Genomic DNA, 25,901 nt, shown 5'->3' on the forward strand with positions numbered 1-25,901 from the left:
GTCACTGTCGATCTCAGTTAGTGCATGTGGCTACTAAAAATACCTGAAAGAAGAGAACATGACAGTTACACCAAATACTATACACGGTTCGGTGACTTTACACTATGTTGTCAATGCAGAGAGAACAGGAATCCACATTTTTCAAGCTATAAAAAGTGATAGTGGGGGTTCATCTATTACATTTTACTACTGGTTCTTATGACTGTTCTCTTCACCAGACAGCATGTAAATTATTAATGAGGTATAGTAAAAATGAAAAATTACTAGTCGTACCACTATTATCACACTTAGACTTTGGTAAGCCTAACAAAGGGATCAGCTAAGACAACATGATTCAATTAGCAAAAAAGTCAAAGGGTACAATATTAGGAATATATAGAATGTGTTAATATATACAATGGCGTACTTCAACCAAGGAAAATAAATATTAATATAAATGTATCGACTCACATGTTAGCCTAAAAAAACCACCATTGCTTAATATTCCTAGGCCAATCACATGGATGTGTATGCAGAACACATGTATACATACAATATCAAACATAAGATACATAGCCATTATCAAAGACACACAACAACATATATATACAATATATACTAGATAGACCATATCGGTTGTGCAAGTGCACGCATAGATATCATAGGGGTTCCTATACATCTGTGACTATTAAACACCCCGGATCACGAGGCAGTTTGCCTACATATAGATTACAGCATGGATGTAAGCACCTATATACATATCACACATTTCTATACAATCCGCTCACTCACACATAGCTCTTCACTCACCTCTCGGTGCTTAGAGATGCAGGTTTGAGACGGCTGGAGGGGGTGGAGGATGGAAGGGAGGAGGAGAGCTGAATGTGGAGGGGCTTCTGTCAGGGTGGAGATGTGCAAAAAGGGTTAGTGGTGGCTGCGAGGGGGAGGTGTGCTGGAAGTTTGGAACATTTATGATATCCGGGCGCTGGGAAAGATGCGCTGTGGGCGAAGGAGAGATGCTGGGCGTGGGTGGAAGAAAGATGGATGTGAGGAGGGGGCTGGGGTCAGCTGAGGTGACTGCTTATGGACTGATGCTCAAGTTTCAGGGGTAGCTTGTCTTCTTGATACGAGAAAAGTCATGATTTCAGTGCTTACATACATAAAAGCCATGTGCATACTAGACATGTATGAGAACACATTGATCAGTCACGAGGAAGATGTGACTGCAGATGCAGGTAGAGTTATTTCCTGGGCTGTACCCTCTGCCAGTATTGGCCGCTGTATACACATGTACTGTAGTGTATACAGCTCTGCTCATTAGCACACAGCCGCCTTTTCTACCTAGCAACATCCTGCAGCTGGCCCATGACTACCGTCTCCATGGTAGCAGGAGGAAGAGAGAGGCGGTTCCATGGAAACAGTTACCATGGAGAAGAGGGCTGCAGCATCCCCAGCTCTCTTGTTACATACACACTGACAGACAGAAACATGAATACAGCCAAACAGGCTCCGCAATTACAATCAGGCCTGCCATGTTTTCCCGGATGGGTTCTTAGATTGCTATGAGTAGTTATTCACCTGTGAATGATGCTGGTTGTGTCGCGGTTTTATACAAGGCTGATGTGATGCTTATCAAGATGTCTTCATTTACGGAAGGAGCTATATGTAAATTTGCAGATCTTGCCGGATTGGGTATAATTTTACCTTTTACGCAGAAGAACAAATTAAAGAAAAAAAAAAGAATGAGCACAATACTGTCATGTCTCTATATTACAGTAAGACCTCGGTATCCACAGGGAATAGGGTTAAAGCCTTCCCACAATTTATGGAAACTGCGGAAAATAGAAAATACTATTCCACACATTGTAAGTAGCAAGAAGCCAGACAGATTTATGTGCTATGCAGTGGTGGGCTGCGCTTTGCAGGCCCAAGTACTGTACAGTGTACAGAGCCATCTGCTTGTGGCTCCATACACTGCTCAGAAAATAGCTGATCAGATTCCAGACCCCCACACATCTTATATTAAAGTCCTATCCTAATGATAATTATAAAGTCTTGGATAATCTCTTAGGACAGGTGATAAATAGAGATGAGCGAGTACTGTTCGGATCAGCCGATCCAAACAACACGCTCACATAGAAATGAATGGAGGTAGCCGGCACGCGGGGGGTTAAGCGGCTGGCCGCCGTCAAAGCGGAAGTACCAGGTGCATCCATTCATTTCTATGGAGCGTGCTGTTCGAATCGGCTGATCCGAACAGTACTCGCTCATCTCTAGTGATAAATTAAAAATCATTGGGTGTCCAACAGCCCAGTTCCATTCAAGTGAATGAGGCTGAGCTGCAATACCAGTCACAGGCGCTATACAATGTATGGTTATGTGCTTGGTGGGGATTCCAGGTGGTGGTCTACCACCAATCTTCAGGATAGGCCATCAAATGATAAGCCCAGAAAACCCCTTTAAGTAAAACCCCAGGTAATAAGATCATGGATGCTGGGGACTTACTGTATATAAATCCGATAGGACAATTATATTCATATTGTGTTAATACTATAATGACAGGGTTTGTCTGATAAGAACAGCCGCTCTCCATTCCTATTTGGGCACATGAATGCCATACAGGGGTCCCCCACTTGGAACCCTATCTAGTAGAGTAGAGAGTCACTCTGTCAGAAACAACACATCATTCATTACATGGCTGGCCATTCATTTGAATTGTTGGCATGTAATGCCAGATTTTCCCTGCGGGGTTGATGTGTGGCTGACCATGGTTTGGCCACAGATATCCATACATTTCTGTAGTATTTCCAAAGCCAAATCCCAAAAGTGTTTCTAGGCATGCTGTGGATTTTCAGATCTGCAGAATACTCTATATGTCTTCAAGAAGGGGATACAGAGATAGCAATGTTGTGAACACAAACCACAACCTGACCTCCACTGTCCATGAAGAAGTTATATGCCAGGGTTATAGTGGACTCAGTGTGTAGGCCACTTAGTTGTCTAGAGCTCAGAATCCAGAACCTAAAGTAGTTGAGCGATTCATATACTTATAACCCTGTCTGTGGTTGATTGGTGAGTAAAATGGAGAACATGGGACCCCTCTTCTATGGCAGCATGAATCTGCTAATTCCAATTAAAGTGTACATCCAGTTCCTATATGTTCAATGCTGGCCGTTGACATTTAAATTTATCTCCTAAATACTCAGCATAAACAATGGGAATTATCAATTCTAGACAACCACTAAATGTTGGGAGGCTTTCATGAAAAGCTCCTACGTTTCCAGCTGGCATATTTAAATTTTATATAGGAGTGCCTATTCCTTTTTTATAAGTGAAAGAGCCCCCAGCACTAACCTTACCAACTTGAGAGGAACCAGGGAACTCAATAGCAAGTGTTCAGTCTTCTTGCATCCCTACAGGGAAAACTAAGCACTAGCCTAAAACCTCACGTTGCGGAAATGCTTTTTTGTTGTTGCAGATCTTACTTTTTTTTTAAGCTAAACCCAGGAGTGGACTGAGTAGAAGGTAGAAGTGTAAGAGCTTCCTATATTTTTCCCCATTCCTTTTGTAGCGATGCTTACCTTTGGTTAAAAAAAAAAAAAAACGCAGCAAAAACTGCAACAACAAAAAGCTGTATTTCCACAACGTGGGGCCTCAGTCTTAGGCCCCACAGGCCAGAACCACCACGCTAAAGTGCTGCGGGAACAACCGCGGCGTCAACGCATTGCGGTTCTTTCCGCAGCGCTCTGAACAGAAAGTTCACAGTTTTCCTCCGCAGACTTTCTGTTACAATTATATCTATGGGAAAGCTGCCGGCGTTTAGATATAATTGACATGCTGCGATTTTCAAAACCGCAACATTTTTTGAAATTGCGTGTCCACGCTGCGATTTTTTCCACGAGGGCATGGGATTCACATGAATCCCATCCACTTTGCAAGTACTGTAAAACGCTGCGATTTTTACCGCGGCATTTCCACCGCGGCCAAATGGCATCATTTCCTGCCTGTGGGGCCCCAGCCTTGCATGGTTTTTCCTAAATCTAATTTCATTCAGTTTTTGGCTGTCAAACCCATGGATGGCTAATGCTGGACTGCCACTCCATTTATACTTCACTATGATGAGTACATGGGAACCCCGTTTTCAAGAAAAATGGGGGTTCCATTCATATTCTTTCTGGAAACCCCTATATAAATCAGATGATTGTCAATGAAACGTACATAAGATCTACAAACAAATACATTAAAGGGGTTGTCCAGGCAAAACTGGACATTATATTTATTATTTAAATAGGTCGGGAGTAGTAAAGACAAAAAAAAAAAAAAAAAGAAAAATATGGTCACCTTCCCTGGTGCTCCGAAACCTCCAAGTATGGTTTGGTCTTCTTGGTCCAGTATTGACATGTGGCGGAAAAGCCAGCCACACGTGACCGCTGAGGCCAAGCAGTGACCTTAGAGAAGGGAATAAGATGTCACTACCTGTGACATCATGGGTCTCTTCCTGAGGCCTGGAGCCCACTAATTAGCAATCAGCGACTCCAGTGAAACAAATCTGTGTTGAAGATGCCGCAGCAAAACCAGACAGTGCTGGGAAGACACCAGGAACAGGTGAGTATGATTTTTTTCCCACTTCCCCCAGCCTATATAAAAATTAACAATTTTCCTGGAGAACCTCTAACATTAGGTATTTGAGTTTTCTCAGTTAGGCAAACTCATTATTTGTATCTACAAAATTAAAACAAAAACAATCAATACCATTTCTTTTATTATTACTCTAATTATACAAACATTGTAAAATATTTTATACAAGTCAGTGGGTGTGACAGGGATACATATATTCTTGCCATCTTGTGACTAATGCATCATGTCCTCTCATAGCTTCTGTACGCTACTACAGTTTATGTTACACTTTTTCACCCATAGTGCAATCACATTGTTTTCAAACAAAAATAAAAATTCCAGTAAAATATATTCAACATTAAGCTAAATCATGGATCAAAAAAAATAAAAAATTATGTGTGATGTTTATAGACGAGAGTGCCCCCCTCCTGAAACCACCACAGTTTCCGCTGTGATATATGAAGCATCAGGAGAGCAGAGGAAAGACACAGCTCCAGCACATTCTTCGGGTTCACCAATTCTGAAATACAAAAAAGTATGGATGCATCACTTGTACACAAAAACTGCACATAGTTGTAGAAATATCTATCCGTGGGGTGGATGACATACTAGTGTCACAATAGGCATGTCAATGGCTTTCACATAGCTTAAAGGCATAAGAGGTACAAAAATCATTGGCCCTGGGGATTTAGGGGGTGACAACTGAGTGTTTTTTTTTTTTGAACATTTACTGTTACTTTTATTTTTTTTAACTCTCAGATAACCTTTTAAAACATATATGTAATGCCCCAATGAAAACAAACCAATGGGTTTGTTTATATTGTTTGTATTACATTTTTTTTATGTCTGTGCCACTGTACATATGGTTAATGTATATTAATAATTGTTAATAATTTCGCTTTAACGGATCGTTCCAATTCAGATGGGGACTTTAGGAGTAGATGACACATTCCAACCAGTGCTGGAAATTGGGAGGAGAGTAGACAATTTTTGTATCCATCCTTCACAGGGAGAGGTTGTGTGGGCAGAGCAAGTAGCGACACCCTATGCAACTGTGCTGCAGTCCTGAGCCAGAGAATAGAAAACTGCCAAGAGCTGTGGAAAAAAAAGACATTTTGGAGGGAGGGTTCTGTAATACAGTTTTTGAGGAGAAGAGAGATAGGCTGCTGGTAATACATTGTTGGGTTCACTCCACATCTGCACTGGATATTCCATGTAAGAGCTGCATTTCCATTTTATGTGGAAGCATTCATTGCTGAGTTGCATTGGTTCCAGTACAGTTGAGAATTGCTTCACCTGCAACTTTATGTCTCTTGAGTTCTTACCTGCAACCATCATGGGCCCTTCCAAATGCCACCTGGCTCAGGAAATCTGAAGACCATTAGGAACTGCCTGGGGATAGACGGCTAACACCAAGCCTACTCAGCTATGCCCCTGCTCAAGCGGTGAGATGGAGGAGTTGGTTGAGATTCAAAGCTACCATGAGAAGTGCTTCTTGAACTACTACTACTACTCCCATCCTCTGGGTTTCCTCCAACGGGTTGCTGCACAACCCACAACTATCATTCAGAGAAAGTACTATATGTGAAAGAAGCAGCCTTCTATTCGGTGCATCCATGACACCTTTCTTAGAAGAACAAAATTTCAGAGGAAATGTAGGACTACTTGGTCAATGGCTGCGATGTTAAAGTCATATGAACTGAGTGGATAGCTGCTTTCAACTTGCATTTCTGCTTTATACACATAATGTGAAATCGTAAGCAGTGAAGAAACACTATGTGATCAAAAGTATCCGGACACCTGGCTGAAAATGACTTACAAGATCGTGGCGCCCTCCATTGGTAATGCTGGAATTCAATATGGTGTTGGCCCACTCTTAGCCTTGATGACAGCTTCCACTCTCGCAGGCATACGTTCAATCAGGTGCTGGAAGGTTTCTTGGTGAATGGCAGCCCATTCTTCACGGAGTGCTGCACTGAGGAGAGGTATCGATGTAGGTCGGTGAGGCCTGGCACGAAGTCGGCGTTCCAAAACATCCCAAAGGTGTTCTATAGGATTCAAGTCAGGACTCTGTGCAGGCCAGTCCATTACAGAGATGTTATTGTTGTGTAACCACTCCGCCACAGGCCGTGCAGTATGAACAGGTGCTCGATCGTATTGAAAGACGCAATCGCCATCCCCGAATTGCTCTTCAACAGTGGGAAGCAAGAAGGTGTTTAAAACATCGATGTAGGCCTGTGCTGTGATAGTGCCATGCAAAACAACAAGGGGTGCAAGCGCCCTCCATGAAAAACACGACCACACCATAACACCACCGCCTCCGAATTTTACTGTTGGCACTACAAACGCTGGCAGATGACATTCACCGGACATTCGCCATAACCACACCCTGCCATCGGATCGCCACATTGTGTACCGTGATTCGTCACTCCACACAACGTTTTTCCACTGTTCAATCGTCCAATGTTTACGCGCCTTACACCAAGTGAGGTGTCGTTTGGCATTGACCTGTGTGATGTGTGGCACCCAATCACCTGACCATGTTCGAAGTCTGTGAGTTCTGCGGAGCGTCCCTTTCTGCTCTCTCACGATTTCTAATGTCTACTGAGGTCGCTGATATGGAGTACCTGGCAGTAGGTGGCAGCACAATGCACCTAATATGAAAAACGTATGTTTTGGGGGGTGTCTGGATACTTTTGATCACATAGTGTATATAGACAATTCATAAATACACTATAAGATGCATGCAGGGATGTATTTATAACAAGGCATCTATGGACCTGTACCCAAGCACTTAGGCACCTACTGACCTAATTATCATCTCTTTATGAGGAGTAAGACATTTACAATTTTAGTGGCAGTGAAGGGGGCATCAAGAAGGATTCATTTACCAATGACTTTAGGGAAGTGATAGCTTTGTCACCACCCTGATTATAGCATCAATCAATAACCTAACTAAATTGACAGGATCATTGGGTAGCTACATTACACATCAGTAGTCCATAGTATGCACGTTGCTGATGCGAAATATTGCTTGCCCAGCAGTCCTACTCTGCCTTTGGTCAAGGTATTGATGATTAAAATTATTACCTCCCTGAATTACAGATCAACAGATTACCCGACTAAATGCAGAATAAGAGCCCAACACAGCACTCAGGGCAAGGAGAGGAATGTCTGATTCACAGATGAGTTGTGAAGCAGAGTAGCAATCTGAACTGTAGCGTGACTGAAGGTCTGAGTAATTCTGGGGTCTGAATTAATATTTGCTCTGAATTATTTGGGGGTGGTTGAATTCGGGGTTCTGAAATAACTGGTTATCTGAGGTGATCAGAATTTACTTGGGGGGGGGGGGTGTCTATTCTTGTGGGATCGAATCTGAATTAAGTTGTGGGTTTAAAGAGGTTGTCCAGGCTAATATTTTTTAATTAGGCCAGGGGATGTGAAAAAAACCAAACAAACAAAAAACTATAAATAAATATTCACCTGTCCCCAGTGGTCTGGTGTCGTCCCAGCGCAATCCGGTCCTTCTGCTGGGCTGTCTGCTTGCAGTAGAATTCCTCTCTAGCTGTGGCATCCCGGGTCCCTTCACATGACCGGGATGTCCCGTGACCTCTGAGGCCAATCAGCAGCCACAGGAAGAGACACGGGGACATCACAGGTAGTAATGTCCACGGGTCCCTTTCTTGGGCTTCAGAGGCTGCCGATTGTCCTCAGCAGTCATGTGCAGCGGGGACATCTGCCCGAAGACACCAACAGAGCTGCAGGACTGGACCATACTGGGAGGCACTAGGGACTGGTGAGTACTGTATTTTTTAAATTTATTTATTTCTTTTAACCTCACTCAGCCTAATTAAAAAAGAAACTTTTAGCCCGGATAACCCCTTTAAGCCTGGGGTCTGAATTGCCCATGTTTGTGTTTGTTGTATGATACCACTACCAAACATGTAATAACTGGACATGTGGTCAGTACGTTGCTACCCTAACTTCATGCACCATGAAATAGCATCAGGCTCTTTCACTACAAGGACCATTTGCATTAAAGGAGAGATTTGTCAAGACAAACAAAGCAGATAGTAGAAGTGTCCATAGGGTGGCTCCTCATATGCTTCTCACTGTCAGGCTCTTATTAAAACTAAAAATCACACATTTTGCACCAATTTCTGAAATAAAACATATGATCTAATTTACAAAATGTCACACAAAGTTGTTTTGGTGAGAAAATTATATCCATATCCATCCATATCAAGACATGGAAAGCCTTTTTCATCTGTAGTATCTTCACGTATAGCAAATGGCAATTTATATCATTCTTTTTCCAGCCCTTACCTGCTAATGCCTAGTCTGATCTTTAATTGATCCAAGACTGATTCATCCTTCCATAACTGCAGTAGAAGAAAAAGAGAAGACTTTCGCTTTAACTGTGCAATAGACAGCAGCTCAGGCCAAATATATAAAATATCTGATGAATTAACAACTTTCTCCCACAACCCCCTTTTCCCCTAGAGTATACATATTTGAACTGGCCACACTGATGTGCACTGCAGATCCATGTGTATAACCATGTGTATGATATGATTGCAGTTATTAGTTCATAGCAAATCCAGCTAAGTCAATGGACAAGAAGGACTAAAAAAAAATATTTGCTCATGGTATATTAACCATTAACTTACGTACATTGCTAGTCTGGTTTTGCCTCGTTTTTAAGAAAAATGAGAGGCATAAAAAGAAAAGTCAAATGTGAGCAAAATTTTTTAGTAACTAATTACATTCCTCAAAATAATTTTGGCCCATTTTTTGTTAGAGCTTTGCATTGTGCTATTCCTCCATTACTACATTGAGAAAGGTATGATTAGGGGGCCACACGGTGGCTCAGTGTTTAGAACTGCAGCCTTCCAGCGCTGAGTCCTTGGTTCGAACCCTGCCAAGGGCAAAAAAACCCAAAACATCTGCAAGGAGTTTGTATGTTCTCCCCGTGTTTGCGTGGATTTCCATCCCATACTCCAAAGACACACTGATAGGGAAAAATGTAGATTGTGAGATCTATGTGGGGCTCACAATCTACAAAAAAAAAAAGAAAAGAGAAAGGTATGAATACTGTTTATGGACACAGTCCTCTGATAAAAGAAATGGTAGACACAGATGTCAAATTGATTATAAATGTATAGGAACAGCACAATACAGAGTTATGATGGGGGATAGTATTATTTACTTGTACACATGTGTCAGGAGAGGTGAGCCAGCCCTATAACATCAATGGACACTTACAGCTGAACTGAACTTGGTGCGGATGAGGCCTGGAGCAAGGCAGTTCACTCTGATGTTCAGAGGTGTTAATTCTGGAGCAAGGGCCTTGGTTAGGCCAAGCAATGCCGTTTTGCTGACACTGTAGGGACCCAGAGCCTGAGAGAAAAATATTAAAGGTGTAAGACTGAGCACATATGTTCTATGATGAACCTTTTGGCTGGAGTCACATGTGCAGTTTTTGATGCAGTTCTAAGCCAGGAGTGGGTTCAATATGAAGAGAACAACATAAAGTAAGGATTGTATACATTACTTTCCCGTAAAATCTACTTCTGGCTTTGGCCTCAGAAAAGTATCAAAAACTACCTGTTTGACTTCTTCATAGTAACTTTGAAAACAAAAAAAAACCAAAACACCTTCACTAGCCTCTGGAAAATGCAGGAAGGTTCTTTATTGGGGTGCAAGACACACCACATATCAGCAAACACGTTAGTTTCAAGCAGTGGTGAACCTATCCTCTCTGCTGCCTGAGGCGGATGAACACAAGCGCCCCCCCGGTATGGAGTCCGGGACAAGGGGGTGTTCATCTCTTGATTGTCCGCCTCAGGGGGGGTGGTGTTGGGTGTACTAGAGGCAACATTACAATACATATAATGCAGTAATATTTTGTGCAGTAATACTCACAGGAGATGTCTTCCCAAATTTCTCGTCTCTTCCCTTTGGACCACCTTGACCACTTCTTCCAGCTTTGATTTGACCCTGTAAAGTTTGCAACACAGACATCTTTGACCCTTCAAGCTCTATTATGCCTCACAATTGCCTACCCAACTATTATGCCCCACAGTTGCACACCCATGGACTATTTTTATACTCAGGGGTCTTTTCAGACCCCCAAGTATTCTAATCGGAGCACCAGGGGAGGTGAGGGAACATAATAAACACTGTTACTCACCTCTACAGGATCCAGTGTTAATCCTAGCAGGCTTTGGGCCTGAATGATAATGTCCCAGACGACACGTGGTCTGGGATATTACCATATAGGCCCAAAGCCTGTGCTAGCCGTAACAGCCTGTTGCCATACAGGCCCAAAGCCTGTGCCAACACATGACGTCAGGGACATTATCATATACGCCCGAAGCCGGCTAGGATCAACATCGGATCCCGGAGAGGTGACACAGTTTATTATGTCCCCCCCCCCGATCAACATCGGATCCCGGAGAGGTGACAGTTTATTATGTCCCCCCCCCCGATCAACATCGGATCCCGGAGAGGTGACACAGTTTATTATGTCTCCCCCCCTTCCTTCCCCCAGCTCACTGCCGCCCTCCGTGGCCTATAGTAAAAGGGGAAGCGGAGACGGCAGTGAGCAGACCTGGGGAGGTAGGCAAATAGGCCGCCACCTGCTGGGGGATACTCCAGCAGGTAGCGGCCTATTGTTTAAAAAAAAAAAAAAAGTTATTTTACTTACCAACCTCGCCGCTGCTCCCGCCTCCTCTTCGCCCAGCAGTAAGACATCTGCGTCTCAGTGTAAGAGGCGAGATGACGCCGCCTGCGCTGAGATGCAAAGGTCTAAACCAGTGCAGGAGAGAAGCCGCTTGGGTTGTTTTAAGAGCGGCTGCTCTCCTGTGTTAGTTTAAGAAAAAAAAAAAAAATCGCCGCGGCTGCCACCCCCTACCTCACCTCGTTAGAGGTACGGAGCTGGTTTCAAGTGATACATATACGTGGTGTGTTTTGGACTCCATTAAAGAACCTCCATTCATTTTGCTGGTGAAGGTCAAGTTGCTGGTGAAGGTGTTTTTTTTTGGTTTTGTGCTGACTGTACTCCCTGTGTGGAGGCAGGGTGTCACCATGAATTTTGAGGGTGAGTAACTCCCTGTGTAAGTGCTATCACAAACTTATTTTTTGTAAGTTTATTATTAATAATATTTACTTACTGGAAAAGGTATAAATCCTCCTATAGATGAGACAATGACAATACTACCCCCTCTGTGGAGACAGAAAAAAGAGCGCTCTGCTGTAGTGTCAGGTAGACAGTAATGAGGAAACCTATAAAGCTATTATTAATGCATTACAATATTATAAAAGTCATCTTCATCACTAGTTGTATAGTATAGTAAATCCATACAAACCCATCGCTTTCAAACATTACTGAATTTCAGGGGCATGACTCTTAGGGCCCAAAGCAAAATCTGTAAGAGCCCCTCACTTACCATAATACTGGTTTCAGGAGACAATGTTACTTCTGTAACCCCTACAGCAATGTCTCTGCCAGGATCGATAACAAACTGATAATATACTGTGCAATATGTTTTACACATATATAGACTGGATTTTGTCCATGTAAAGTAGTAAAGAAAAGAACTCTACATATACCAAAATTCTCACCCTCGTTCCTGCATTTTGGGGACCACAAGCTTCACCAACAGGAATGTTGCTTTAACATTAATGTCCAGAATCTGGGGAAAGAACAGTGCGCAGAGTGACTATTTAAGAAGTATGTCTCTCGAAAGACTAGTGCTTAATGGGTTATTTCCCTATCAGCTTTTTATGGCTGAGTTGAGAATACCTGTTTATATACAACGGCCAGAAGCCAGCTGAGTTGGCTGTGTTACTCTATTTCTGTATCTTCTATCTTGGGGAGTTATGGAAACAGTGTGGTTTTTCTTTTATATTGAATGTTCGACCAGATGGCATTGTTCCCTCTGAATGGTAGCACATCTTATAAACTACCCTTGGTCACAGAAAAGTCTACTAGTTACTGACTGAGTAGTGTACACCTGCACAGCTTTGCCCGATCACGAGAGAACTGTGTAGCCATGCACATTTCTGATTAATTCATGGTAGAAAGAGGAAGTTGTACCATCAGTGTTAAAGTCGTTCCTTCTGTGCAAAACCATCCTTAGGATTAACTGTTCTTTGCAGCTGCTATATGAAAGAGAATGCAAGAAGTAGACAGCTCTGTTCCCCATGTAGTGACAATACATTCAGTGGCTACACATGAGAATGGGAGCTGAGTTACAGCACAGCTACTACAGAGAACAGAGCTGTCTGCTTCCAGCTTCATTCTCTACATAGAAGTTGCTGAGCATGACACCTGGGACCCGAAACGATCAGGTGTTCTCAGCAGTTTCTATGTAGAGAACACAGCTGGAAGCAGACAGCTCTATTCTCTGTGTAGTAGCTGTGCTTTATGACTTATTCTAAGGATCGATCATCAATATAATTTGCCTGGAAATAATGGAGCCTGGAAAGGTGATTAACCCACTGATCCCCATGTAGACAGTATTAAAGGGTTTGTCCAGCAACATAAAACACTGTTTGGCTGTTTTCCAGCTATAAATTAACCAATCTAATGAGTATACTGTACTTTAAATCTGCAGCGATGGTCAGACCCCCCACCTGCAGCCTCCAGTTTCACATTTAATCCAAGACAGGCATTGAACGTCTTCCTCTGTGTGTCAGTGATGTTCTTAAAAGGGTTGACTATCTAGCCCAATTCATTACCTAAGCTCCAATCTCGTCTTTGCATTATGACGAAGAAAGGGACTGGCTTAGCAAATACTGATGTTTATTGTTATACTCCATGAAACTCTGAGAATTACAAATAACTGACACCAAAGTACATAACTTCATTTATATTTTATGTCACTGGACAACCCCTCTAATCCTTCCAATGCCCTCCTCCATGGAGCTTACATTTGAAGAAGAAAGCCAATGGGTTTTTTTGTCCTCTTGTTTGCTCTTCATTGTGAAGTTCTGTCTCCTCTAAATTATTGGGAATACTGACATAAGCCTTTTAACTGTCCTAGATCACAGGCTTGGTGCCATTCAGGTCACATTTACAGCCAAAGGCTCCATTCACACAGAGTAACGTTGGCGTTTTTTGTGCTTATTTTGGCACATAGCGCCGCGTAAACGCCGCGTTTGCGCCGCGCTATTTTGCGGTCGCGTTGAACGGTGCAAACACGGCGTATAAGCGGCGTTAACGCGGCGCTATGTGCCAAAATAAGCACAAAATAAGCACAAAAAACGCTAACGTTACTCTGTGTGAATGGAGCCAAAGACTCCCAAGCGTCTAGATAATAACCCCTTAACATCCCTAGACAACCTGGGATGTAGACAATACAAGGACAGATATACATTATTAGATGACCGATTAAAATCAGTAAAGATAGGGGGACACAACAGGATTAACTTATTAAAGGGGTTGTACCAAGATATGAAGTAATGTCCTATGAATAGGGTAGGAGAATTAAGGTTCTGTTCTCTTGTTCTAGAGAAGCAAGCTGAGAATGCTCCATTCGTTTTGTACAGAAACGCTGGAGATAGCTGGAGCAACAGTGAATATGCTCGCCCAACTATTCCATTAAAGGGAGTCTGTCATCAGAAAACCAGAATATCAAACCAGCCCCACAAATAGACAGGTTAGGGCCATCTGAGTCGATGCCAGCCAGCCGACCAAGAATTGTTGGACTGCGTTACAAGTCGTCATACATAGTATTCTAGGAAGACAGAGCCTAAGAGATATAACTTATTAGAACCCTGAAAGTCACTGCTATTACTGTAGAGAAGATTATTTTTACCTTCCTCAAGATTGGAAAAGTATATAGCCATTTACATGGACTGTACACAGACCCTTAAATAATGTTGGGATATAACACTGACCACAAAACTGCACTGAAAGTAATCGTATTTAATTGCTATACAAAGAGATTTATTTAAACCAGTCTTACCTTTTCCCAAACGTCATCTGTGGACTCCAACATGTTCCCAAAAAAGGGGTTCACAGCAGCATTAGAAACAAGGATATCAACTCCCCCAAATTTCTCTACCGCCTAGAAAATAATTTGATGTATGAAGAGACATTGAGGTTATTGTCCAGTTCCTTTATATTGATCTATCACAATGAATGACGACTTATCCTTGGGAAACCAACACCCAGGACAACTACTAGGGAGGGGGCCACAGTGCTCATGGGAGCTTACACTATGAACCGCACATTTCATAGGTCAAAAAGCACTGGTCAACCCCTTTAAGAGGTAACCAAAAGTAGGTAGATATTTAGATCAGATAGGAAAGATTTTAATACTCTTAATTATTTAACAACGTTAGAGATATCATTAGAGATATTCCCCTTTCAATTCACTCCTGTAACAGGCTCCCACACTGCATAATAACCCCGTTAGGCTGAGGCCCCATGTTGCGGAAATGCAGCTTTTTTTGCAGATTTTGTTGCGTTTTTTTGAGCCAAAGTCAGAAGTGGATTGAGCAGGAGGTAGAAGTATAAGAACTTCCTATATATTTCCCATCCCATTTGTAGTTAATTCCTAGGTTTGGCTCAGAAAAATGCAGCAAAATCTGCAACAAAAGAAGCTGCGTTTCTGCAACATGGGGCCTCAGCCTTACACATGTAGGGGCCTTAGGCCTCTATCTATTGGATTACTCCTGCAGATAATGGCCGATTTTCACTTAGCTATCCCCACTCCTGTCCATGGCCACCAATGCTTAGGCCTCCAGGGAGTGCTGTATACTACACCCCGACACTGAACAGTATACTCTAAATAGATTCAACTGTGAATAGAAGTAGTGAAGGGTATGTGAAAATCGCCCATTATCCGTGAAAAAATCCCAGAAGGCCGGCCTGAGCTCCCTAATGTCGCACACCCCATAGCAGCCTCTATGGCTATGACATTTTGGATACTGAACTTAGTGATCTTATGATGATCCCAAAGAAAATTACCTCTTCTTCCAGAGTACAATTACAATTAGAATAACTCGATTGTGTACTTACAGTATTTACTAGTTTTACTCGGTCTTCGTTTTTCCCTACATGGCACACTGTCCCTTCAACATCCAGGCCTTCCTTTTTGAGCTCTTGAACAGCTTTGTCTACATTTTGTTGCTTTCGGCTACTGATAAGAACTCGTGCTCCATCTTGAGCAAGTCGTCGTGCGATAGCCAAGCCGATCCTGTAAAGGTATTTAACATGCACATTTCACACAGTCTAAAGTACAATACTCGTTATACCAAGCAGCTTAAAGGAATTTCTTGGCCAAGTATATATGCTGATTTTGGAGGTCTGGCAACGGCATATCAGATAACCAACAGATAGTTCAGTGTCACCTGGATCAATATCGTTGTCATGATGCTTTTTGTCAATATGCAAATGAGCTTCCTGGAGAAATGAATGCATTGTCGTTACTCCAAAGAAGTAAGCGGAAACATCCCCATTACTCCATAGATTTCATATGCATATTATCAGAAACAGCAATATCTCGGTAACAGGGGCCTTGATTCATAAGCCGGATCCTAACCTCTCTATCTGCGGGGCTGTGTTGATATGCTGGGTTCTGATCCCTCTTTACCTCAATACCTCCCATCCGAAGGACTGTTGGAAAACCCATATACATGTTATTATTGGTTGGTTGTCATCTTGTTATAGCCTGCTTAACTGGATGCAATCTCTGGCATGCGTTCTTGATTTGGAAAGATGTCTTAGCCATACCAGACACCTATGGAGTTACCAATCCAGTGCTGCATTCACAGCATATTTTTATTTTTTCTAACAGCATTAAATACATATTTACATATAAGATTTTCTTTATTCCCTATCAAGTAAGTGAACCCAATGATATGCAATATTATTATAATACATACATCTATAGCAAGACTCATAAAAATGTCACAGCTATTGACTGAACTACATAGAAAATATATTTTTGGAATGTTATTTTTTGGTCCACATAGGGAAGTGTTTATTTAGTTTATTTGTTGGCATAGTAAAGATTTTCAGCTTTGCTAATCATGGGTGACAACCACTCTGCTCAATGAGCCAGAAATGTGCCGTTTCACCTACTTGGACTTGACAGGTTGTATAAAGTGCAGTGCTAAAAAAGAGGAGACAATATTAGCGAGAATATGGCACTTGCACCCTGAGGCATCCTGACATTCAGGTTATGAGACTGAACTCTCATCCTGGTGCAAGTCCGGCTGTCTAATTTATTCTTAACTCTTTAGGTGCATAGTGTAAATGCTCACATTTCAAAGGTACATAATGCATGGCAAGAAAACATTTACACAGACCAAATACTAAGTGCCATGCCAAAGAGATGCATTACCCATCTGTTGATGCAGTCACCAAAGCCACTTTGCCTTCCAGTTTTCTGGGAGTTTGTATTCCCCTTACGCTCTGCATTATGTAAGATCCTCCACCACGGGGTGACAGGGAAAGCAAATGCTGGAGGGACAAGCGAAACATGGAAGAGTGGACTGTGCACCTGATGGAGACAACAGATAAGAGGAGTGTAAAAGCTCAAAGTGCATAGTATTTCATGTATCTAGATAGACAAAGCAGTTACATTTGACCCTTCAAACGTGACCTAGTGGCATGGAGAACAATTGCAAAAAACATGTTGCAGACATATATTACTAAGAGTGATCTTACGACCCCTACACTGTCCCCTAGTGAAGCGCAGAGATTGTCTCATATTTATCTATTGCATAGGGTCTATAGGACTCCACAGAGACTGTACCATATGCATATCCATTCTGATACCAAATGCCCCCACTGTAGTATGGAACCCGCACATCTCCTTGCATATGATGTGGGAGTGTCGGGAGTTAGCAGATTACTGGAGTCAGGTACTGTCCTTGCTTGGCTGGGTATATTCTATTGTCTTTCTGCGCTCACTGTTAGTTTGCCTCCTAGGTCATTTGGGGGAGGGTGTGGATCGGGAAATCCCGGAATTTATAGGGTTGTCTAGGATACTGTACTACGCAAGAAAATTGATTGCTTACCATTGGTGGGACCAGAGCCCTCCTTCTCTAGTGGAATTGATATCTAAGGTTAATAATACTATTAGGCTGGAGAGGGGAGTATACACACAAATAAAGGCCCAAACTAAATTTGAAAAAATTTGAGGAGCATGGTTGGATACACCTGGTCTTCCCTCCCCGTCTCTGATTAGGGATAGATCTCTCACTTCTACTTTGTTCGTTTCCCTGATCGCCATTATTTGCTATGAATCAAAAGAAAAGTGTCCTAATGGACTTCCCCCCTTTAAATGTCGGATTGTGTCTCCATATTTACTTTGCGACACAAGCCCTGCTCACATGACATGCCGTACATCATTGAAGATGGCCCGACATCTGCGGGGAGTGTGCAGGAGCCAGGGAGAGGTGAATAACAGTGGGGGTTTTTTTTATGTTTGTATCCCCCCTCGGTCTCCAATTATTATACTCTGAGGTCTGAAAAAAAACACAGAGTATAATAATTGTTCATGGGTGGTCCACAATGGGGCACAATACTGTGTGCAGGGGCCACTATGAGGAATAATACTGTGTGCAGGGGCCACTATGGGGAATACCACTGTTTTCAGGGGTCACTATACCATACTGGCCCCTGCACACAGTATTATTCCCCATAGTGGCCCCTGCACTCGGCCCCTGAAAACAATATAATTCCCCATAGTGGCCCCTGCACACAGTATTATTCCCCATAGTGGCCCCTGAAAATGTGTGTGTGTGTGTGTGGGGGGGGACAGTCAAAGACCTTGGGAGGGGGGGGGGGGCACCCATTTCAAAAGTTCACAATAGGGCCCTGCTATTCCTAGCTACACCACTGGCGGTGAGTGTTTAGCTTAAGGTAAAAATTTATTTTTATCCCGGACAACCCCTTTAAGAATAGAATTTTCTATCCCCCCCAATAAACATTGTATCTTTAACATCTCTATCCCTAACTAATGTGATAACTAGGGCCAGTTTCAAATTGATGTAACATGGCCACTTTATTTTGTATTATGCAGGCAACCTCTGAAGTTCCTGCGGTTCATCATTACTGGTGTTAGAGAGTCATAATGCTAGATGATTTCTGGAAGTCCAGATGTTTTGTTTGTACTGAGAGTGGAAAAAAAACAAAACAACCCCCTCCACTATTATCCACATCAAAGCTGACAAAAACTGGGATTTTATATGGTGACATTCGATGGGTTAAAATGTGTTATCTGACTGATGGAGTTTTTCATCTGTCAGATGTGGACAGAAGTCCATGCTATCCCTGCCCCTGGAGCACGGGTAGGCAACTTTTTTGTTTTAAAGATGAGGTCCCTGGAGTGCCAGTCAATGATTGTAAGGCTGACGACCCCTATACTAAAGTCATATAGCACAAACCGTAACATAGGGGTGCTGTCATACTGTGCATCAGACACTATGTAAGTACATGTGTAACCCACGGTGAGTGGTAAATGTATGTGACTGGTAGCAGAGTGAGATAACACCTCTAGGGGGCGACACTCTACGTACCTGGTTGCTGTATCTAGTCCCCGGCCGCCAGTACCTTCACTTTGCTGCAAGTGAAATGCAGATTAATTTCAGCCATATTTAATCCCTTGCAGAGCGGTAAGAGGAATTAATATGTGTCACACTTACAACAAAGTGACAGCACTGGTGTCTGGGGAATAGACTTGGCTATAGCCGCTTCTGGGTACACAGTGTGTCACCACCTGAAAAGAAATGCCCTAAGGCTGATGCCCCACATTGCAGAAACGCAGCTTTTTTTGTTGCAGATTTTGCTGCGTTTTTCTGAACCAATGTCAGGAGTGGATTGAGCAGAAGGGAGACATATAAGAAGGTTCCTAGATATTTCACATTCCTTTTGTAGCCATTCTTGACTTTGGCTCAAAAAATTGCTGCAAAATCTGCAACAAAAATTCTGCGTTTCCACAACATGGGGCTTCATCCTTAGGGGAGCAGCACACGACCAGTGACATACTGTCTTGTACTGTAATTGATATGGGGAAGAATGTTGCTAGGAGGCAGGGAGTCCTAGTACCATAGATGACTATATGGCTAGGAGACCTGCTCTCAGCATGAAGTTCAAGCTGGTAAATCTGGCTGACATATGGACTTCAAATGTGAAACACGGTCGTATGCTGCTCCCCTTAGGCCTCCCGCACAAAAATGGCACGGATGTGGTTTTCAGTGATTGATACATTATAACAGAATTGACAGGGCTGCAAATGCAGGCACATATAGGACACATATAGGCTCTGCTCCATAATTTGTAGCTCTTCAATTTAGGGCCAGCTGGAAAAACAATGGCTGTGTGTACGGGACTATTAAAATATAATAGTCCACAATATTATCCAAAATTGTGGATAAAAGGTATGATCATGTGCATTACAGTTCAGTAATTCCATGTGCCTGTGTTACTCATATGTGAGAGGTATGGAGGTAATAATTAAGTATCTTCATTATTAGTACCCCCATGTGTCTCACATATTAGTAATCCTTATGTGAAGCACACAGGAGTTAATGTGAGGGACATGATAGGGTTAATTGCTATTAATATGAGGCACATGGAGTTACTAAAACTAAATTAATAACCCCAAATACCTGACATTAATAGGAACAGTAACTCCAGCACCTACCTGTTCTCTTTGTTCGGCGCTCTTCTCTTCTGTGCAGGATACAGAAGGCAGGAGCTCTCACTGCAGGCAGGGTCCTTGTGCTGTATAGTGATAACCTCCGCCTCCTGGGCACTCCTCACAGAGAGGTCAGTGAGAGAAGGGGGAGTGTTCTGAGCGCACTGATGAGACGCTCCCCTCCTGCAGATCCTGTCTGCTGTGCCAGCAAGATGTGGCACATGTGCCAGGGGTTGCCAACCCCTGCCCTAGAGTCACATACAGGTCATACAGACTATGATGATTTACAGTGCTGAGCTAATGCTAGTAATGCTTACTACTCAGCGCGACGTAGTAACAGCACAGAGTGGGAAGGGGTTAAACTTCTTTGCCCGTTTGGGCCTCTGCGCCATCCTCCAGCGCAGGAGGCGTTGCAGTGTGTCAGTCCAGCCAGTGCAATTAGTTCCTCTGGTGACTAAGGCGTTAAGATTAGCAGCTACTTGATTGACATCCAGCCTTGCCAATCTTACCTGGGGCAGATTCCTGATGCCCTTTCAGGGAGGGTTCACATCTGCGCCCCGGGCTCCGCTTTCAGGTTTCCGTCTTCTACCCAAGAAACTGGACAGGAGACGGAAACCGGAAGTCACTTTTCAAACCAATTCATTTGAATGGGTTTGCGAAGTGTCCGTCTGTGAGCGTTTTCTGGTCTCCACAGTGAAACTGATTTTTTTTTTAACCGGACACAAAGTCGGACATGCAGGACTTTGTGTCCGGTTAAAAAAACAAAATCGGTTTCACCATGGAGACCAGAAAACGCTCACGGGCAGACACTGTCTGCCGGGTTTCCGTCTCTTGTCGTTAGAAGATGGAAACCTGAAAGCGGAGACCGGGGTGCAGATGTAAACCCACCCTAAGCCGGGTTCACACGGGAGTTTTTTGGACCGGATTTTGAGGCGGAAGTCGCAGAAAATGGCTAGCTGCGATTGGATACCGATGCAGTGCATACAGTCACGATATTCCACTCTGGATTAGGCCCAAATGAATGGGCCTAATCGGGAGGGAGTGTCGTGAGGCGGACGTCCGCGGCTGAATCAGCCTTAAGAAAAGGCATATCACTTCTTTTTTCTGCGAGCAGGAAAAAAACGCTCGCGGAAAAAGGAAATGACCAGCTCCCATTGAAGTGAATGGGAGGCGGTTTTTAGAGCTGGATTTTGACGTGGAATCCGCGTCAAAATCCTGACCAAAAAACCCCCATGTGAACCCGGCTTTATATAGTTTTCCGTCCCTCTCTTGGATGTTTGCTATTAGCTTCTCTGAGCATGTGTAAGAGGGATTTAAGTTTTCTGTCTCTTTTCAGTGTAATATGGCTTATATACACATAATATTTAGTTTTATAGATGTATTCAAGTATATACATTTATGTTGTTTTATGTGGGTATGTGAGTCTAGCATTAGTACTCACTGTCTCTGTTGTTCCCCTTCCTAGGTTCCTCAGCACTTACTGGGGAATTGCTCAGCAGGCAATTCCCTAACAATCGGCATTACCCTTCGTTCACATCTGCATTCGGTATTCTGTTCAGGGAGTCCGTATGGGAACCCCCCAAATGGAATACCGAAAAAAACTGCAAGCGCTGTGCAGTAAAAGCACACGGACTCCACAGACTATGATAGGGTCCGTGTGCTGGCCGCGCACTGCCCGCACGAATCATGTGGGCAGGAAAGTAGATTGTGAACTACTTTCCTGTCTGAATGATCCCTGCAGAAATCTCATGCGGACTCCCCCGGACGGAATATCAATGCTGGTGTGAACAAGGCCTTAGTAGTAAGGGTGTATTACATATGTGCTCTGCTACAAAAGTGCCACCCTGGGATTATGTATAAAGATGTGGGTGGCAGAGAAAGGGTTAAACCCTATGAGAATATGTTCTAAAATGTATCTAAAATTATCTGCAGTGCTTTTCTGACAATTTTAACATCTGGTTTAGTATTTTTTTTTTATACAATTAAATATGCAGATAAACTGTGCGAAAGCACTCTAAGGCGACATACACATGACTCATTGTCAGGAATTGAACGGTCATGAGTTTTGCGCTGGGCTCACGGTCCCATAAAGGAGAACATGAATATACATGGTCTTGTGTGTGGGGGGCCATAGAAATGATTGGGGCAGTGTACTAGCCCTGAATAACCCAGCTAGCACACTGACAATGTACATACAGCATCTCCCACTCACTGAGAGTAGTCATGGTGGAGTGGGGTCCCATTACATGTTTCACTATGGAACTCAATGGTTACTTACTAAGTAAATTAGAGTGTAGTAAATGTCACACACACTGCAGTCACTTAGTGCTGTGAGTCCGACCGTGGTTTTCAAGCGTTAGGCAAAGGCTGAAAACTGAGCCATAGCCCCATAGCCACAGTCCCCATAGCTATAGCCCCATAGCCACAGTCCCCATAGCTATAGCCCCATAGCCACAGTCCCCATAGCTATAGCCCCATAGCCACAGTCCCCATAGCTATAGCCCCATAGCCACAGTCCCCATAGCTATAGCCCCATAGCCACAGTCCCCATAGCTATAGCCCCATAGCCACAGTCCCCATAGCTATAGCCCCATAGCCACAGTCCCCATAGCCACAGTCCCCATAGCTATAGTCCCATAGCCACAGTCCCCATAGCTATAGTCCCATAGCCAGTCCCCATAGCCACAGTCCCCATAGCTACAGTCCCATAGCCAGTCCCCATAGCTCCAGTCCCATAGCCACAGTCCAGATAGCTATAGCCACATTGCATTCACTCTGATCTCTGCATATGAAGGTTATCGGTAATCCACCAACCTGAACTAAACCGTAAGCACTTGTGCTGTGTCCTGACGGAACTCTGCTCTCTTCTCTTTCCTGTGCTAGTAGCCAGCCCCGCCTTCTCTGCAGTCCTGTGTCTCCCCCTGCTGTCCATTAGCTGGTACTGCTGTGTTCTGCAGAAGCTCCAGAGTCCAAAGAAAGCCAGAAGATGAAATGAATAACTACATGAACTCTCACATTATCTCCTTATTTTTCTTGCTTCTCTTGACATGAAAACATACATATATATATATATATATATATATATATATATATATATATATATATATATATATATATATATATATATATTTGATAGGAGGGGACTGCATACATTTTTGTTTATACAGTGAGTTTGTCATTTTGATAGAAGGAATCCTCCAATAACATAAAGTAAATGAGCCATAGTAATAGTCACAATGACAACAGTATGCCCCATTACAGCTCTCCACGGAAAAGGTCACCCAACTTTCCTAAACTGCTGAATGTATTATTTATTTAGTCTTGCTTACAAGCACAGATCATCACTCACTGTCCCCAGTAGGGCTCAAGTGCCCTGCCAAGGTGGTTACTCACCTTTCCCAGACTGTAGAATGCTAGTTATGCAATGATAAGTTCTCTATATTGTAACAGAGCTAAGCAGATTTATCATTCAGAGTCCTGGGAAAGCAGGGTAGTAAGGATTGCTGAATACTACTGTTAATAAAATACACTTAAATAAATCTCTCTTCTTGCTCCTTAATCCTACTATAGCTAGCCAAATTTGCAAATCAGGGTTCTGGGAAAGCTGGATAATATAGCATATGAAACTGAATACTAAATTTACCTAAACAAATCTCACTTTTTATTCCATAATTTTGCCTGATTTACATTTCGTGGTCCCGGTAAAGCTGTGTCATATACAATGCTGACATGACTTGCACAGAGGAAATGAGAACAAATACTGTAGCCCTGGAGTTACCATAATTCCCCTTTTGTGTCCTTATTCTGTGATAAAAAGGCCTTTAATTATTTTTTCTTTTAATATCAGGATAAATGTAAAAATGGGTAAAACTTCTTTTTTTAGTCCAAAGCCCTACAAACATGTTTTAAATAGTTTCCCCTGTGCATGTCAGAGATTTTTATGTAGATGGCACATAGAATTGTGTCACCAGTGCCAGAGCCTGTGATGTGGGAGTGATATTAGACGTTTTTTCTTTTAATTATTTTTGTCTTTATGTGTCTTTTTAAATTTTATTTCTTTATACCTTGTGCCCCTTTTAAGTTCATAATACACTTTTAGGGACATTTTAACATAAGTTTTTTTTTGCAAATTTTTCCCTCTATCTGTGGCTAATACATTTGCCTCAGTTGCAGGAGGAATACAGGTTATTCAAAGAAAAAATAGAAAAAAAGTGGGGTGGGCACTCACCATTAGAAAGTCGGTAGATGACACTTCTCGTTGGTAAAAACAAAGTCCTTTATTGAATGTGGATAAAAATAATTATACAGGGAGGCAGAAAAAACATTATCGGCAAAAAAATGGCAACAGCCGTTTCGCGTCTATACTGACGCTTTTTCAAGCCAAGAATGCAATACAGGAATACAGGTTATGCTAGGTTCACACCTGCGTTCGGGTCTCCGTTCTGTGGTTTCCATCTTCTGCATGCAAGACCGTTTTATGCTCTCCGCTGCAAAACCGTTTTTTAAAAACCGGACACAGAGTACTGCATGTCCGACTCTGTGTCCGGATTAAAAAAAACGGTTTTGCGGCGCAGAGCATAAAACGCTCACCGCCGCTCACGGCCAGACAGCTTTCAAACCCATTCAAATGAATGGATGAGAAAGAGTTCTGCAGGTTTCCGTCTCCTGCCTCTGTTTTGTGCAGGAAACGCAAACCTGCAGAATGGAGACGAGGCGCAGATGTGAACGAGTCCTTACACTGCAGAACTGATCTGGGTCCTCGACATTTGGTGGATTATGTTAGGAGGAAAACAGAGGCTGTATACATAGCACTCACAGCCTAACGCTTGAAGTTCTTTTCTCTCCGCATGATTCATGTGGACACTGTGCAGAAAATACACGGACCCCATTATAGTCTATGGCAGTGATGGCGAACCTATGGCACGCATGCCAGAGAGGGCACGCAGAGCCCTCCATGCTGGCACGCGTGCGGTCGCCCGGATCGCTCACCAACAGGGAATCCGGTACAGGATTCCCCGTTGATGAGCGATCACTGCCTTCAGTTGTATGTGCAAATGCACATACAGCTGAAAGCTGTCAGGGTAGGCCGCGGATCGCGCGACCGCGGCCTACACTGGCTGCAGAGTTTGACCTCTGCCCCGACGCGGGCGCGATGACGTCATCAGCGCCGCCAGTGACAAGAAGGTGGATGCCGGCGGCTCTTCAGGGGTGAGTATGAGAGTGGCTCACTGTGTATATGATGTTGGGGGGAGCGCTTATAATACTTGGTGGGGTGTATGATACTGGGGGGGAGTGTATAATACTGGGGGGGCTTATAATACTGGGTGGGGTGTATAATACTGGGGGGAGTGTATAATACTGGGGGGAGTGTATAATACTGAGGGGGCTTATAATACTGGGGGGAGTGTATAATACTGGGGGGGCTTATAATACTGGGTGGGGTGTATAATACTGGGGGGAGTGTATAATACTGGGGGGAGTGTATAATACTGAGGGGGCTTATAATACTGGGGGGAGTGTATAATACTGGGGGGGCTTATAATACTGGGGTGGCTTATAATACTGGGGGGTGTACTAAAGAGCATATAATACTGGGGGGGGGCCTATTTATAAGCACACAATACTGTGTGTGGATGCCACTGT

The 25,901-nt window shown here is 43.2% G+C and overlaps 1 protein-coding gene across 3 annotated transcripts; it reads right to left on the reverse strand.

Moving 5' to 3' along the window:
• Window positions 1-4,738: 4,738 nt before the first annotated feature.
• LOC142194228 (dehydrogenase/reductase SDR family member 4-like) lies at window positions 4,739-23,161 on the reverse strand. Of its 3 annotated transcripts, none has more exons than XM_075263247.1 (9): window positions 23,073-23,161; window positions 16,956-17,114; window positions 15,629-15,806; window positions 14,571-14,672; window positions 12,223-12,293; window positions 11,772-11,823; window positions 9,862-9,996; window positions 8,923-8,978; window positions 4,739-5,116 (listed from the first exon to the last, which is right to left on the reverse strand). In XM_075263247.1, the coding sequence occupies exons 2-9, from the start codon at window positions 17,093-17,095 to the stop codon at window positions 5,002-5,004; spliced, it is 849 nt and encodes a 282-aa protein (XP_075119348.1). In that variant the 5' UTR covers window positions 17,096-17,114; window positions 23,073-23,161; the 3' UTR covers window positions 4,739-5,001. The 3 variants fall into 3 exon arrangements, with proteins under 3 accessions (XP_075119348.1, XP_075119356.1, XP_075119363.1); XM_075263255.1 differs by having other exon boundaries at window positions 23,084-23,145; XM_075263262.1 differs by lacking the exon at window positions 23,073-23,161 and adding an exon at window positions 20,265-20,348.
• Between the last annotated feature and the right edge of the window lie 2,740 nt (window positions 23,162-25,901).

The sequence above is a fragment of the Leptodactylus fuscus genome, chromosome 1 (genome assembly GCF_031893055.1).
Source record: "Leptodactylus fuscus isolate aLepFus1 chromosome 1, aLepFus1.hap2, whole genome shotgun sequence".
Taxonomy (NCBI): Eukaryota; Metazoa; Chordata; class Amphibia; order Anura; family Leptodactylidae; genus Leptodactylus; species Leptodactylus fuscus.